Consider the following 15,817-nt stretch of genomic DNA (forward strand, 5'->3'; position numbering starts at 1 on the left):
TTTAAAGAAGTGGCTTAATTTGGTGTGACTTTGTCTGGTGTTGTGTCTCTAAATGGTCTCCAAGGAGAGTCAAGGAGCTGCCTCATGGTGACTGAAAGGCAAAAGTGATGATTCCCATGCAACATCCTCAGAATGTTGCCCTCCCCAGGTGGCACGCCAGAGCGCCCTGTGCAAAAATATGCCTGGGGCACTCTGGCATGCCACCTGGGGAGGGCAGCTGCAGGGTCCTTGCTTGGGATGGATCCTGTCGCCTTCGAGGCAAAGTCAGAGCTGGCTGGCTAATGGGCTGGCCATGCGCCTGCGCCTCCTCGCTTGCCCCGGCCTCCTTGGTGAAATTAACTATTCCAGTCAGCCTGAGGGTGGATCGCCAAACTGCACTGCAGCCTCTGCCAGCTGGTACCTGTCACGGAAACCTCACCCGTCAGGTGTCTTTAGAGTCTGTTTCTAGAGATGCAGCCGGGGAAAGTGGGGGTGGTGGCTGGGGGTGGTGAGCAGCTACCTGCCATGTAGACTTTGTGAGGGTCCAGAGCTGGGGCGGGGCGATGGAAGTTGGAGAGAGCAGGAGTTAATACCTCTTGGCCACTGAGACCTTTGGCTCCAGAGAGGCTGGCCTTTGGAAGCCACGAAGGGAGACAGAGCCATGGAACTGCAGCCCTCCAGGCCCCACGCCGGAGTGTGTGCCTGGGTCCAGTCCCAACTTTACAAGGCCTTCAGCCATTACTCTGGGCAGAGGCATTGGGCTTGTCTGGGCCCTGGAGGTGGGAACTTGCCTGGGGCGGACAAGCGCTTCTTCGGAAGTCCTCTGCCAGCACCACACGGTCCTTTGGGGAAGCTCCTGGCAGAGGAAGCAGGTGCCGTCTCTAGGGTGTCCCCAGAAGCGTGGGGAGGTGCTCCATCCTCCTGGGGGGCTTCCAGGTGGAGAGCTCCGAGGAGAAGGCACGCTGCAGCTGTGCCACCTTTCCTTCCTTGGTGGATTTTGTGTGGAAAGGAAAAAGACAGAAGCAGCAGTGGGAACCACAAGGGGACTCCAAGTCGAAGAGGGCAGCACCTGGACCCCCAGCAGAATTCTCCAAATGGGGCAGGGCAATGATGGTGCCATCAAAGCCTCGCCTGGAATTGCCCCCCGTCACACAGCTTAATTGGCTCGCAGACCTCTGCCCCCGAGCTGCTCTTTGCACTGCTGCAGACTTGTGGCGGGGCTGCTGGTGCAGGCCCCCTTGCTGCCCCGACAGCTGCAGCGTGGCCAGGGCTGCCAGGGCAAATCCCTTGGATCTCGGGTTGCTCCACTGGAAGCCCAGGAGGGCGTTGATCCAGCATGTGCCAGGCGGGCGAGCCCATCTAGCCCAGTATTGTCAATGCTGACAGGCAGCAGTGGCGGCTCTCCAGGGTTGCAGCCGGGATTCTGCCCTCGCCCAACTTGGTGGTGCCCCCAAGGGTGGACGTGGGACCTCCGCCACTGACCCCCCAGTAGAGACCCCTGCCTCTGTCTCCAGCCACAGAGCCCGGGGAGGCTGGGCTGGCGAACCCCTCCCTGCCTGCTCTGCTGGAGGGCTGGGCGCTGGGCTTCCTTGCCTGGCTGAATGAGCCAAGGGCGGCTGCCTCTGCGTCAAGAGGGGGTGGCTGAATCCAGGCCCTCCGGAGGCTGCAGGCATCGGCAGCTGCCCGCCTGTTTCTGCGGAGGGCCTCACCTGCGTGCCGCTTCTGCAGCAGCCTCCTCCTGGTCAGGAGACTTTGGACATCTGTTGCGCTAAGGCCTTCCACCCCACCCGCCGCGAGTCGCTTGCCCCGCGGCCGTTCCGCCGCCATCTGCGAACGAGGAGCGCTAACAGCGGGCAGCGAGGCGCCGCTGCGCCTTCTGCCGCGAGCGCGGCACCTTCCCCGGCGGCGGCCTCGTTCTCCGCGCGGGCGCAGGGGCCGGCCGCGGCCTGCGCGGCGCCGAGCCCGGAGGCCCGCCTCGCTGCGCGCTTCGGCCCGCCGGGCAGGAGGCCGCCAGCAGGGCCCGGCCGCGGAGCCGACCAGGTCGGCCCTGCAGGCGCCTCCTGCGCCGCACAGGGCCAGCCGGGCGCCGCGGGGAAGCCCGGGCCGCCCGGCCTCCGGAGGCGGGCCGGCGGCGGCGCCCCCGCCCCGGCGAGGCGGCGCCGCGGCGCCCGGAGAGCGCCTCGCCTCGCGTCGCCCGCCCTGCCGCGCCGAAGCGGAGCGGCTGCGCCGCGCGCGGGGCCCGAGGGGGGCGGCCGCGCAGAGGGGCGGGGCGCGCCGGGCACGGCGGCCTCCGCGGGCCCCGCGGAGGGGCGCCTGCCAGCCCCGGCCGGGCGGCGGCTCCTCCGGAGGGAGCCCGCGCGCCTCCCGATGCGGCGGCGCGGCAGCGCCCTCGCGCCTCCGGCCCGGCCCGGCCCGCTGGCGGGGACGCCGCCAGAGCCCCTGGACGTGCGCTGGAGGCGCGGCCGGCCTGCGCGGGCGCGCGGGGCGGCGCGGGGTCTCCGGCCGCGAGGAGGCGTGTCCGGCGGGCCCGGGCCTGGCGCCGGGGAAGCGAGCTCGGGCCGGGCAGGCGGCGCTAGGGCCCGGCGGCGGCGGCGGCGCGGCCGGCCGGCCTGCGCAGCGGCGCGCTCGCGCGCCCTCTGCCGGGCGCCGCCGGCGCCGCGGGCCGAGCGTGCCCGAGCCGAGCCGAGCCGAGCCGCTTCGTCGCTGCAGCGGAGGCGGCGGGCGAGGCCTCCTCCCCGGGCAGGGCAAGGCGAGAGGGAGCGCGGGAGGAGGCGGCGAGCCAGCCCCAGCCCAGCCGCCGCAGGAGGACCCCCGGGAAGGAAGCCGCCGCCGCAGCGACGCCGGCTCAAGGTGAGGCCCCCGCTGGGCGCGCTGACACTCCGCGCGGGGGCGGCGGGGCCCGGGCCGGACTCCCCGCGCCTCCCTCCGCCCGGGGCCGCCGCGCTGACACGCGAAGCTGGTGCGGAGGAGCTGCCAGCGCCCCCTCCCTGGGACGCCTCTTGCAGGCGTGCCGAAATTGCAGCGGCGGCAGCCCCCCCGCTCCGGGCGCTTGTTGCATTTTCTTGAATGGCACACCAACTGCGGCTCGCCCTGCCGGGACGGGGGGGCAGCGCCCCCTCCCCGCCGCGGCAAGTTCAAGGGGGCTCCTTCCTCTTGGCGCAGAGACGCCCCCCGCGCCAATATTTACCCAGCCCGATTTTGGTGAACTTGAACTTCACGTATCGCGGATGGGGGGGAGAGGAAGGCAGCTTGGCATGGGGGAAGAGTGCGGCGGCGCTCCCCCCCGTACGTCTGTTCGTGCGCGCGCGCCGTGCAGGATGTCTGGGTGCGCGCGCTTGCGGAGGGGGGGTTCCCCTTTAAAATAAAAATCGATTCCCATTTCTGCAGACGTGTCTGGCCCGCGCGGCTGCCCGCCGTATTTGCATGCAATGCCTCCCGAAGATGCGCCGGGGGCTCCCGCGGGCACAAAAGAGGCACGCGCGGAGACGGGGGCGGCTGCTGGGGTCTCCGGCGACCCCCCTCGCGCCCGAAATTCTCCTGCAACGCGGAATGCTTTTGCGCTGCGACCGGGGGGGGAGCAAAGCGGGGCGAGCGGCAAAAATGGCAGCCTGGCACGACCGGCTGTGCGCGAGCCCTCCGTGTGTTCCCCCGCAGGGAGGGGTCGCGGGATCGGTGCAGGGCATCGGGGGCCGGAAATGCAAGGGTGGGGGAGTAGGGCACAGGGTGGGGTCTTCTAGGGCATGACGGGGGCGCACCGCCCTGCCTCCCCCTCCGCGCGCGCACCTGTGGCAGCGGCAGGGGGAGAGTCTGGTGCAATTTTCCATCCTCTGCTGCCCCCCCCCCGGTTTTGCAAGGGGGGGCGGAAAAGCTGCGCCGAGAGCGGGCGCCTGTTTTCCAGAGCACCGCGCAGTCGCCTCGCCCCGCCCCGCCTGAGGGTGGGGGGCCGGCTGGCTAGTGCACGAAGCCTCGGTGCGGGGAGGGGCGCTGGCTGGCACCCTCCCGTGCCTCGGGGGCGGGCGCAGCTGTATGTCCTTGACGGCTTCGCCGTGCCGCTGGTGAAGGGCAAGCGGGGGCCGCCGGCCTCCCTCCCCGCGGGAGGGCTCGAAGGTGGGAGGGCCGGGCCCCCCGCGGCCCCCCGGCTTGCGGCCCCCCGCCTGCTTCCCAGCCGCGGACTGGCACGCTGCCAACCGCCCCGCCCCGCCCCGGCGCGCGGGGGCTTGAGCGGCGTCGCCCGCCCGCGCCGGTCCGGACCGGGACCGGGACCGGCGCAGGCCGGAGCGGGCGGCCTGAGGAGCGGGGCGCGCTCTCCCGCGGCTCGGCGCGCGTGCCGGGGCCTCTCGGCGCGGCGATCCCGGGCCTGCGGAGGGCCGGCGGCGGCGCCCGGCTTCCCGGCGCGCGGCCCCGCCGCGGTCAAGCGGCGGCCCTTGCCCGCCCCGCGCCGCGCCGCCCGCGCGCCCGCCAGCAGCAGCCGGAGGGGCGGGCCTCGCCGGCGCCGCCGCCCCTCGGCGCCCACGCTGCCGCGCGTCGCTCGCCTCGCCGCTGGGCCAGCCCGGGAGGCCGCGGGGCCCGCCGGCGGGCGGGGCCTTCCGGCAGGAGCGGCGCGGAGGGCTGCGCGGGCCGCGGCCGCCGGGCGCCTCCGCGCCCCGCCTCGGCCGGCGGCGCTCCCCTCCCCTCCCCTCCCCTCCCCGGCCCCGCCCCGCCCCGCGCGAGGCGGGCTGCCCGCCGCAGCCGATTCCTCCGGCCCGGCGCCCGCGAGGGGAAAGCGGCGGGCCCTCCGTGCCCGCGCGTGCTGGGGCAGCGGGAAGCGCCTCGGCAGGAGCTCTTCTCCTTCCAGGCAGAGGTGCAAAGACAGTTGCGGGGGTGGCCGGGGGGGCGGCTTTCCAGGCCCCCCCGAGGGCAGGATTAGATTCCGGGTGAGGCGCCCCGGCCGCTGCCGCTCTGCCCTCGGATAATCTCCAAATTTCGCAGGCCTCGGAAGGAGCCAGACTTGGTTGTCATGAGAAATGGGGGCGGGGGGAGACGTACAACAGGAATGTTTGCATTAGAACTTGGCAGGGCCCCATATTTTGGCTCTGCCTTGCCAGCTCCCTTTGGAGGGCGGGGGCCCCCTTCTCCCAGGGCTCACAGCGATTATTGATAGTAATTTGAAGCCCAGGGGACCGGAGGCGCTCGTGTGGGCAGGCAAAGTTCAGCTCCCCTCAGCCCTCATGCTTCCCCCCTGCTTTGCCACTGAGCCGTGGGGTTCCCACAATGCTGCCCCAAAATGGGGGGGCAGTGCCTTCGGAAACCTTTATGGGGCATTTCCTGGCCCCAGGCAAGCGGAGGGCAGACAGGTTGTGACCCCAGCACAGACCTCCTGACCTCTCCACCTGTGAAGAAGACAGCACAAGATGGGAGGCCTGTAATTTCTCATCCAGCGGAGGCAGGACTTGCAGAGAGTTTCCCCGGAAGGATCCTCAGCTGCGGTTGCAGAGGGAACTGGGGTTGCCTAGCACGCAGCAGGAGGCTGACTCTGGGCACTGCAGCTCTGAGAGTTGCTGAGAGAGAAGGCACTCGGGCTGCCTGGGACGTGGGATGCCCTCAGCTGCTGTGTGGTGTGCATCTTCTCAATGTGTGGACTAGCAGACTAGTAGGTGGTGTAAAAAGGTGTGTTGTGTACGCGTAGACACTTTTGGACATTGTGTTTTTCCCTCACAGGGGATGTTTGCAATTATCACACCAGCACCAGTGATGGGTTGAAACGTCCAGGGTGCCTCTGCTGCTGCTGCTGTTATGGAGTGGACACCTGCTCCATTGAACTAGATGGATTTTTTTTACTTCCAAGTAAAATAAATGTCTCCTGGGAAGTATGTTAAGTCATTGCAGTCTGTAGCAGATGGCTCTTTTTTGAGGGTCTCATCTAACCTGCTGTTTGCAGCAAATCCAGTCTGATCGTTGGTTTCGGCTCTTCACAGGTTGGTTCCAAGGCTTGATGTGCTCTCATGTTAGCTGAATGAAATGAGGGGATGCGCAGTGTCGCAGCAGGAGACATTGACACCTGGGGCCTGCTTCCTGTTCAGTTCCTCAGGCCTATTAGCTACTTGAATTCTCATTCAGTTTGTTAACATCAACATGGCAGACATCGTTCTACATGTTTAACGACCCAAATCATGAGACAATAATAGACCATTCATTGTTTATCCAGTGTGTTACTTAAAATGGAGACAAGAACATTGTATTTTGCAGGAAGCCAGAGCTGACTGCAATCGGATTAGAGAGGTGCAGTTTAAATCCATGTGTAATGAAGTAGCTGATTTGACTGGCAATTAATCAATTCAAGCTTCCAGTCCTTGGCACTGGCCTGCTGCTCTGATGCATGCACAGAGCTCTGTGGGTTGAGCAGGGGGTTCCTTGTGGAACCTTCCCCCAACAGAACGGCTTGTTTGGAGATGGCGCCGTGAGCCTCAGCGCAGGGCTGCGGCGCTCGTCAGACATTTGCTGCGGAGGTGCTGTGACCCACATTGTGGCTTCGAGTGCCAGGTTTTCCTTTTTGGACGCTGCTGTGGGAAAACTCCTTTTTCCTGTATGTGTTGAAAATAAGAGCTACGTGATGGGGTCAGAGCAGCCTCTTCCTATGGGGTGTTTTCCAGAGAGTTCCGGTTAGGTCTTCCGGCGTCCCGCTGGAGGCTGTCTTGCTGGCTCTGCCGCCGGGGTACTGGAGGACTGGGAAGCAGGAGCTTCCGGTGGCGACTTGGCCTTGGCGTGAGCCTCGCTGGAGTGCGTGACTGTGGAGGAGAGGCGGCTGTTGCACTGCTCATCCTCCGCGTGCGGCGTGCAGGTCAGGACAGTGGGCGCCAGGCCTCGGAGCCCCTTGTCCTGCTCCCGCATTTGGCCCTTTCTTCTGCCAGGCCCCTTGGTGCGTGGCGCCCTCTCTGCAGGTGTGTTGCCACCCCAGAGGGCCCAGTGGCTGCCCGCCTGCGCCGTGGGAGCGTGAGATCTGCCGCCTTGGGTGCGAGCGGGCTTCTGCGCCGCCCGGCACGTGGCCTGACGGGAGCAGCATTGGCAGGGCTGGCTCCCCTCCACCTCACAGCGATTTGCGCCTGTTTGGATGCTTGGCTGGGCGTTTGACTGCAGGCGTCGTAATTAGCAGTTACGTCTTGTGGGATGGAGCCAGAGTTTTTATTGCTCACGGCTATGAATTTATTACAGTCATATATCAGGAGTGATAGCAGGATGATTCTGTCCACCCATCCCTGGGAGTGCTGGTGTAAGTGGTGCTGACTCCTTCCTTCCTTCCTCTCTCTCTCGCCCCTGTATTGGCCTTGCTTGGGCAAGTCTCGCACTCATCTTGGGTGGGGGGGCCTTAGGAAGCCCGCTCCCTGGGCACGGATAGGGTGGGCACGGAGGGATCGGGTTGGGAGCTTTGCTGACTGCGTTTCCTTGGTGCTGAGTCAGCACCAGCCCTGTGCCTGCGGGGGGTGGGGCCCTCAGGCAGCAAGGCTTCCGCTCTTGCGTTGCTGCTGCCTGGGCCTCCACAGCACTGTCTTGGGGTACTGTGTGGTTCTGGCCTCTGAGTGGGGAGGGCTCTCTTAGAATCCTGAACCTGCAGTGTCGGGGAGGAAGACGGTGCCGCAGCGGCCGCTCTTGCTGGCTCCTTTAGAGGTCCATACAGGGTGTGTAGTTAGGAGCTCTGCCCAGCTCCTAACTGCCCAGAGGTTTTCCAGACGTTTGCACAGTGCGTGGCACACCATCCATCACCGTTGGATGTTTAGCAGCCACCATAGTTGCCCATTGAGGCCTAGGCCAGCCTGCCCCATCTCCAATGGGACTGCAATTCCCAGCATTGCCCAGCCAAGCCTGGGCAGTTGTGTTGGGGGGTGGCATCCTTTTTCAGAAGGCGTGCTGAGGCCAGGGTGTGTCAGGCGGGCACTGCTCTGCCTTCTTGGCTCCGTGGGGCACCGCTGGAGAGAGGGGAGGGCAGCTGCCACTCCCATCTTTCCATCGAGGAGTAAGTTGCCTGGTTAGTTCCCCCGGCTTAGGCAGGGGACTTAGAGTCTGGGCAGCACTTGTTTCTTGGGTGAAAATGTTCTGCCCTGGCCCGGACCAGACCCTTCTCCAGCCCAGACTTGCTGCTTCCCACTGCCCGTCCTCTGCATCGGGGCGTTGGCGGCCCTCTCCTCTCTGCGTGGGGGCTCTCTCCCTCCGCTTCTCATTGCACTCCTGTCAGCCAGATCCCTGAGCGGGCTCCCCTTTGGCTGAGCTGGGAGCCAGCCTCCTGTGTGGATGATGCAAACTGTTTCGATCCCCAATGCAGCCTGGCTGGGGCGTGCTGGGAGTTGTAGTCCAACACATCTGGAGAGCACCAGGTTGCCTGCCACTGGTGACCATCGCATCTTGTGGCAGCGCGTTCCACAGGCCAATGGTGTGCTGCGTAAGAGGGGGCGCGTTGACGTCACTGGAGGCCTTCTCCCTTGTGCGCTCTGTACAGTGGGCAACATCTGGCCTGCCTGCATGGTTTGCCCTCCTCCTTGTCTTCTTGCTCGGCTGTTTGTTTCCGAGCAAAGCAGAAGGACCCACACTCCTCCTGGGCCTTGTCTGGATGGCGTTCCTCACCCTAGGTAGTTTACTCCTGAAACTGAAAACCTGGCCAGTAGATGCCAGGCCATCAAGAGGAAGCCTTTTCCCATGCACCTCGCAATCATTCATCGCTCTAGTTGCAGCAAGTCGTGGCACTTTGATTGCTTTTCCGGAGGGCAAGGGGTTGCAGTGTTGTCGTGCCCCCGCCCCCCCGGTCAGCAGGAGGGCTCAGGAGCCTTGTAGTGTTGTTGGGGGGATGGCCCTTTTTTCGTCCTATCTCACCCTCCTGAAAGCTTTCCCTGCTCTGCTCTTAACAGTAAATTTATTATTATTTATTTATTGCATTTATATCCTGCCTTTTTTCCTCTTGCAAGGAACCCAAGGTGGCTGGGTTTGAGGCTGGCTTGTCAACCCCAAACTTGCTTGGCTATATAGTGGGACGGGTGAAGGTTTCTGGTGAGTGGGAAAGAAAAAAAGCTGCCCCCCCCTCCTGAAACCTCCACATTGTTGTTGTTGTTGTTCAGTCGTTCAGTCGTGTCCGACTCTTCGTGACCCCATGGACCATAGCACGCCAGGCCTTCCTGTCCTGCGCTCTCTCCCGGAGCGTGCTCAAGTTCATATTCATTGCATCCGTGATGCCATCTAGCCATCTCATCCTCTGCCGTCCCCTTCTCCTTTTGCCTTCAGTCTTTCCCAGCATCAGGGTCTTTTCCAGGGAGTTTTCTCTTCGCATTAGGTGGCCAAAATATTGGAGCTTCAGCTTCATTATCTGTCCTTCCAATGAGCACTCAGGGTTGATTTCCTTTAGGAAACCTCCACATATGGGAGGATAATTGTTTTTAGCCCCATGGTGTGTATGCCCATGGTTCCAACCCCCCGCCCCAACCTTCCAGGATACTGTAAGCTGTTAGGGGCTTGAGAAGGCTTACTCCACCCCCCACCCCCCGCTTTCCACACCCTCATCCTTCCCATCTGAGATCCAACAGTGTCTGGAGGGAAAGGCTGGGTTCAGAAGGGCTGTTCTAGAGCTGACTTGGGCTGTTTCCCTGGACATTTTCGGATGAGGCAGTCACGCAAAGGTGTGTCAGCAGCTGGTCAGAAATGGTGATAGAACAAGTGCATTTTCTTATTCTGAGTGTTTTAGCAGGTAAGCCCAAGATCTAGCCTTCCCCAACCTGGTGTCCCCCAGAGGCTGTTGGACTAATTCCCACCAGCTCTGGCCACTCTCCATGCTGTCTGGGGCTGATGGGAGTTGTAGTGCAAAATATCTGGAGGGCACCAGGTTGGGGAAACCAAAATTGAAAGGTAGGATGCTCTGGGCACACTTGGCTCGGCTCTCCATAAGAGCCTGGACATGGGAGCAAGGAAGGTGCCCCCCGCCGCCCACTCCTAGGATCATGCTTGGGGTTCTTGGGCGCACAAGGCCTGCACCTCGTCTCACCCAGAGCTCTCTGCCTGTGCATCAGTGGAATCCACCCCTGCTGTTTGAGGTGGGTGGGGGCAATGAGAGAAAGCACATTTTTTATGGTGTTGCCCTCCTTTTGGAATCACACCTGATGGCAACATTGCCATCCTTTCAGTGCCAGACAAATACATGTTTTTCTCGGAGGCTATGTAAGTTTTAGTTGCTTTTAGATGCTGCTATGGTTTTGGTTATCATTTGTATTTTGTATTTTTGTTGCTGTTTTAATCTAAACACCCCTGGAATATTGGCTGAATGAGATATGTACGTTTCTAAAACAAATAAGTAAGTTTGGTTGTTGGCAGAAATCTAAAAGTTTGACGCTAGGTACCTACGAGCATGAATCTGTATCCGTGCCAATGTCCCGTTTAGCGGCAAGGGTGTGCCAAAAGGCCTGTTCTCTTTTGGTGAGTCTGGCACACACAGCCTCCCAGAATACCATTTCACATGTGAGTTTTCTGTACGTGGAGATGGATGACCACAGATGTACAAGTTCATGTCCTGGCCTTGCTTTGTGCCTTGGGAAGCTGTTGGTCTCTGGACCCACGTGCCATGCAGGAGGCCTTAAAAGCCAGTCTGGCCTGGGACACTGCCGTCCCAACTGGCTGCACCACCTGGCTGGAGAGGTGTGCCGAGTTGGGACTAGACAGACAAAAAGAAGTAGAAGGACTTCTTCACTCTGTGCATAATTAACTGGCAGAATTGGCACAGAAAACAGTGAATGGTTGGCTTTAAAGGGGATTAAACCCTTTCGAAGAGAACACAAGAAGAGCCATGCTGGATCAGACCAAGGGTCCTTCTAGTCCAGCATTCTGTTCACACAGTGGCCAGCTCACACAGTCAGTGAAAGACGTCTTCTTACATGATGGCTAAATGGAACCTTCAGGGCCAGAGGCACTCTACCTCAGGATACCAGGCGCTGGGGGCAAACAACTTTTGTGCTTGTCTTGCTGTTTCTGTGCTATTTAATACAGCCTTGGGCACTTCAGAGGACTGTTTTGTTTCTAATCATCACATCAAAAGCCTAGCATGGCTAATGTCTTTCCAGCAAGTGCTCTGAGTCCGATTACAGGCCTCTCAGTGGCCGTCATTCCTTATGAGTTCTTACGCTCAGTGGTGTGATAAATGTTGAAATGCAGGAGTTCATCATGGCTGTACACACAGACACACACCACAGAGCACCAGTATATCGCATAATACCCAATTCATTAGGAACAGCATGACTGCATCCCTATGCATAATTTCCTAAGAGTCGGCTCCATTGATCTCAGTGGCGCTTTCTTCTGACTGTATAGGTTCAGTGTGTAAAGTCACACTGAACTTTAACAAAAGATCTTCAGCCAACTGAAATGCAATCTTTCGCTTCTAATTAAAAATGCAAATAACCTTGCAAGGAAGTTTTGCCCTTTAAACCAGGGGTGTTCTGCCTCCTTCAGCCCAGGGGCTGAATTCCATTCCAGAGAAGCTCTTGGGGGCTGCATGCCAGGCGCAAGGGGGCCGAGGACAAAAGGAGATGGGGCCAAGCATTCCCCAGAATGCCAGCCTCTTGTAGCCTCAAGCTCTTCCTGCCAGTAGCGAAGCCTTAGGGGAGGCAGTTCAGTCATTTAGAACAGGGAAAGATCTGCACACACGTGGAGGGAAACCCCAAATGGTCAGCGGTCAGGGAAAGGGGGCTTAGCCATCAGGGGAATCTCAGAGGGCTGGATTGGACTCCTGGGCCTGAAGTTCTGCACCTCTGATATAGACATCACCATTTAAAGTAGGAGCCTCATTAAACAGAGGGAAAACAGTACCCTGCATCTATGCTAATCTATCACAGTAGTAAAACTTGAAAGCCTCGTTATCACCTCATTCACTTTTGAGAGCAGGGAGGGTCCACCAGTTACCTTGGTGATCCTGTCCTGCAGGTGACATCCCCCTCCCCCATGGCACTTCTGCTCTGAAAAAGGTCCCAGAGCGATGCTCCCCCCCCCCCGACCCCAAGCCACAGTGTATGTTTTCCTTTCCCATGAGTATGGATTTCTATGTACAAAATAAGCTAGGGCTGAGGCCTCCCGGTGCTGTCCTTCGGATGCCAGTGGATCCACAGGTGCCCTCGGTGAGGTCCGGGAGCTGTGCTGCTGTGGGTGCCAGCAGGGTGCCCACCAGCCCTGGTTTGGGCCCTCGGCACAAGTGGGGCTGCCAGGCACCACCTGTGGGGGCTGCCTGGGTGTGCTTGGGCCTCTAAGGCACCTGCCAGACATCTCCCTGCCAGGGGGCTGTTCAGACTTCAGACACCTGAACAGTTGGCAGCCCCTTGGGGCCAGAGTGGCTGGGTCAGGAGGGGCATCCTGCTCTTCAGTGCTGGTGAGTTTTCTAGGGGCCAGCCTTGTCCCGGCTCGCCCACCAGAGTCCCTCTCCCAAGCGCTCCTCTAGCAGCCCGGGGTGAGGGGCAGGTTCCAGGCAGCTCTGCCTTCTACATGGGAGAGAATCATGCAGCCAGAGGTCCCCCCGCCCCTGTCGGGTTGAGCTGCTCAAGGGAGAGGGGAGCACCAGCCCCTCCTCTCCTTTGACTTCAAAATTGGGTGCTGGCGAGGGAGCCGGAGTGGGCGGACAGCCGTGGCTCGGCCGGTGGCCCGGGCAGGGGGCCAGCAGCCCCTGGGCTGACCTCTGGGGAAGCACTGCGCTGCAGCAGGGAGAGCCTGATGGGAAGGTGGGCGAGGCTCGGGGGTTGCCGGGGCTCCTCCAAGCTGCTTTGAGAGGGGCTGTTGGAGGGGCCGCCAAGCTGCTCCCGCCTCTGCTTGCAGTGGCTGGCAAAGGCCTGTTCCCTGGCAGCTGCTTCTGGGGGAGGCGTTCCGTGGAGAGGGGGCTTCTGTCCCCGTTGCCTCTCCTCTCGTCCTCAGGGGCCATCCCTAGCCCAACTATTTTTAGTGCCTTTTTCTGGAAGGGAATCAAAACGCAGCTGTGCTGCTCTCTCCAAGAGAAGCTGCGTGCTGCTTTCCTGGGATGGGAACCAGGGCAGACCGAGGGGAGGGGATTGATCCCCCCCAGATGGATGGGCTGACCTGTTTCCCGAGAGGCCCTTCTTTCGAGACCACTGCTTTCAGAGGCATGTTTTGTGGCGCCCAAGAGAGGGCCTTTTCGGTGGCTGCTCCCTCCCAAGAGAGGCTGGGTTTGCTCCCTCTCCACCTGCAGGCAAAGACCACTGTATGCAAGAAGGCCTTTAGCCTGTAAGTGGGTCCATTGAGTTGGGTGCTGTTTTCATAGAATCATAGAATAGCAGGGTTGGAAGGGGCCTACAAGGCCATCGAGCCCAACCCCCTGCGCAATGCAGGAATCCAAGTCAGAGCATCCCTGACAGATGGCTGTCCAGCCTCATCTTGAACGCCTTCAGTGTGGGAGAGCCCACCGCCTCCCTAGGTCATTGGTTCCGTTGGCGTATTGCTCTAACAGTCAGGAAGTTTCTCCTGCCGTTCAGCTGGAATCTGGCTTCCTGTCACTTGAGCCCATTACTCCGTGTCCTGCACTCTGGGATGATCAAGAAGAGATCCTGGCCTTCCTCTCTGTGACAACCTTTCAAGTACTTTTTATTCTCTAATTGTTACATTTTTATTGTAATATATTGTTTTATTGCTTTAACCAATTTTAAAATTAGTTTTTAATTAGTTTTTTTAGAAATAAAACATTAATAAAGAATAACACAACTTAAAATATATATTTACAGTGTGCTGCCAATATCCTGTATTACATTACAGAGATTGCCTCACCTATAATCTCTTCATTTATCCTGCTCCCTTCATAACCTGTTACCCTAACAAATCTTTCTTTTTAACCAATTTTAGTTATCTCTGTAAGCTGCCTTGAATGCCATTTTTTGAAAGGTGGGGTACAAATCACATTGAATCAATAGATGGACCAAGGGGCTGACCTCCGGCCACTGCTTGTGTTCCAAGGTGCCACCAGAGTATACTGTCATGGGCTGTAGAGAGATGAGGGCTTTAGCCAGGGTGACGTTGGCCAGCACTTGTCTGTCCTTCCATCCATCCTCCCCTCTGTGTGTCTGTCTGTCCTCCCTCCCTCTCTTCCTCGCCATCGGCATTGCCAGGGAGGCAACTGGCCACACGGCAGGCTGCGCAGGCGGTTGGGCTTGCACGTTTCTTGAACTCGCCTGTCAGACAGTCCACGTGCTGGGATCAGTCTAGGCAGGCAGAGGTCGGGGCCCACCTACCGGGCGTTGAGTTTCCCAGTGGATTGGATGTTGAGGACACAGAATTCCACCCCGCTGCGTTCCTCGGAGGTGTTTTGCTCCAGCTCATGGCATGCTAGGTGCCAGCAGCATGGCTGGCCAGGGACTTGAGTTTGGGGTAGGTGCGTGTGTGTGGTTCTTCCTTCTCTCCCGGCGCCTCATGATGTTTATGGTGGCAGCAGACAGTGGTGGGGGCAGATGGCAGATTTCATTCCACCAACACTCTTGCCTGGTTTGCCCATCACGGCACCTGAGATTTAAAAAAAAAATCTGGGTTATGATGGACATGGCAGAATTTGCCTGATGGCCAAACAAACCACAGACCTTCTGTCTGTGGCTGGTGTTACATGCAAACCAGGAACTCTGGCTGGTCTCTCCACTGACCAAATGGAGAAAGAACCTGACAACAAACCTCAGGTTACCTCTCTGGCTCATGGGGGGAAGACAAGCCCGAGTTAGTGGTTCGCACGTAATGCTGATGTCTGTGGGTTGCTTAGCTGCTTGCTGCCGGAGTGGTCTGGGAGTCTGCGCCAGCGCCTGCTGCGTTCTCAGTAACCCAGAATTATCAACACATCTGGGTTATTGTGATGTGTGCACCGGGCTTCTGGGTGTGCTTAATCTCTGGGTGCTGGTTGCTAGGCACATTTCCTGCACGGCTGGTGGGAAGGGGGCTGGGGTGTGGGGTGGCAGGATGGGTCTCCGCTAATGAGGGCGGTCAGGAGGGGAGTCTGGACTGACGGCCTCCTGTGGGCACCGGTGGGCCCACCTCCACCTCCCCACTCCAGGGCCAGCTGGCTGGCCTGCCTGCCAGCATTCACAACTAGAGCAGAGCATCGATCAGCCTTCTGCAGCCTGGGACCCTTCCGATGTGTTGGACTGCCATTCCCAGAGGCAGTGCTGGCTGGAAATGATGGGAATTGCAGTCCCAACACATCTGGAGGGCTGCAGGTTGAGGAAGCTAGGCATGGATCGTGGCTGTTTGGGAGTCCCGTCTTCTGAACCCTCCCACAGCTGCAGCCGAGGCACATGCCAGTGGAGCATGCAGCCCCCCCGGCCATCCTCTGCCCTCCCCTGCAGTGCTGGCTCCAGCTGCCTCCAGGAAAGTGCAGCTGGAGCCCCCCGCTCCGGAGCGTCTCGTGAGGCTGAAGGCCTGTGCTTGCGGGGGCCTTTTTGCAGGGCTGCAGGTGCTGGACTTGCACCTTGTGGCCGGGGCAGTGGCCTGCGAGAGGGGGACCCTGGCCTGCGGGAGGGGCGGCTTCTGGGCTGGCTGGAGATGTGGGAGGGCATGGGGCACCTTCCATCGCGGCTGGGCTGTGGCTCCTTGGCAGAGTCAAGGCTGTGGCTTGTTAATGATTGCCTGCAGGAAGCAGGGAGAGGCCCTTGGAGTGGCCCCACGGGCATGCGGCACGCCTGGCCCTCACCCTCCTCCTTCTCCTCCCTTCTTCCGTTGCAGGTGCCGGGGGCAGCCAGGACAGAGACGTCGGTGGAGGGGCCGCGGGATTGCCAGTGTGGGCAGCTCTCCCCTTCCCATCCACGTGTTCTGAGTCGAGTTTGGAACCCTCTGTAAATTAAGGCCCGGAAGCCAAGATTTGCAG

General features: G+C 60.6%; 1 protein-coding gene across 1 annotated transcript; it reads left to right on the top strand.

Moving 5' to 3' along the window:
* The first annotated feature begins 640 nt into the window (after window positions 1-640).
* LOC146360407 (uncharacterized) lies at window positions 641-15,789 on the top strand. The gene is made up of 4 exons (XM_084825393.1): window positions 641-879; window positions 1,187-1,328; window positions 1,612-2,829; window positions 15,676-15,789. The coding sequence occupies exons 1-4, from the start codon at window positions 641-643 to the stop codon at window positions 15,787-15,789; spliced, it is 1,713 nt and encodes a 570-aa protein (XP_084681519.1).
* Window positions 15,790-15,817: the final 28 nt, after the last annotated feature.

This window comes from Heloderma suspectum, chromosome 1 (genome assembly GCF_057233095.1).
Source record: "Heloderma suspectum isolate Gila_16-S chromosome 1, 16-S_ref, whole genome shotgun sequence".
Lineage (NCBI taxonomy): Eukaryota > Metazoa > Chordata > Lepidosauria > Squamata > Helodermatidae > Heloderma > Heloderma suspectum.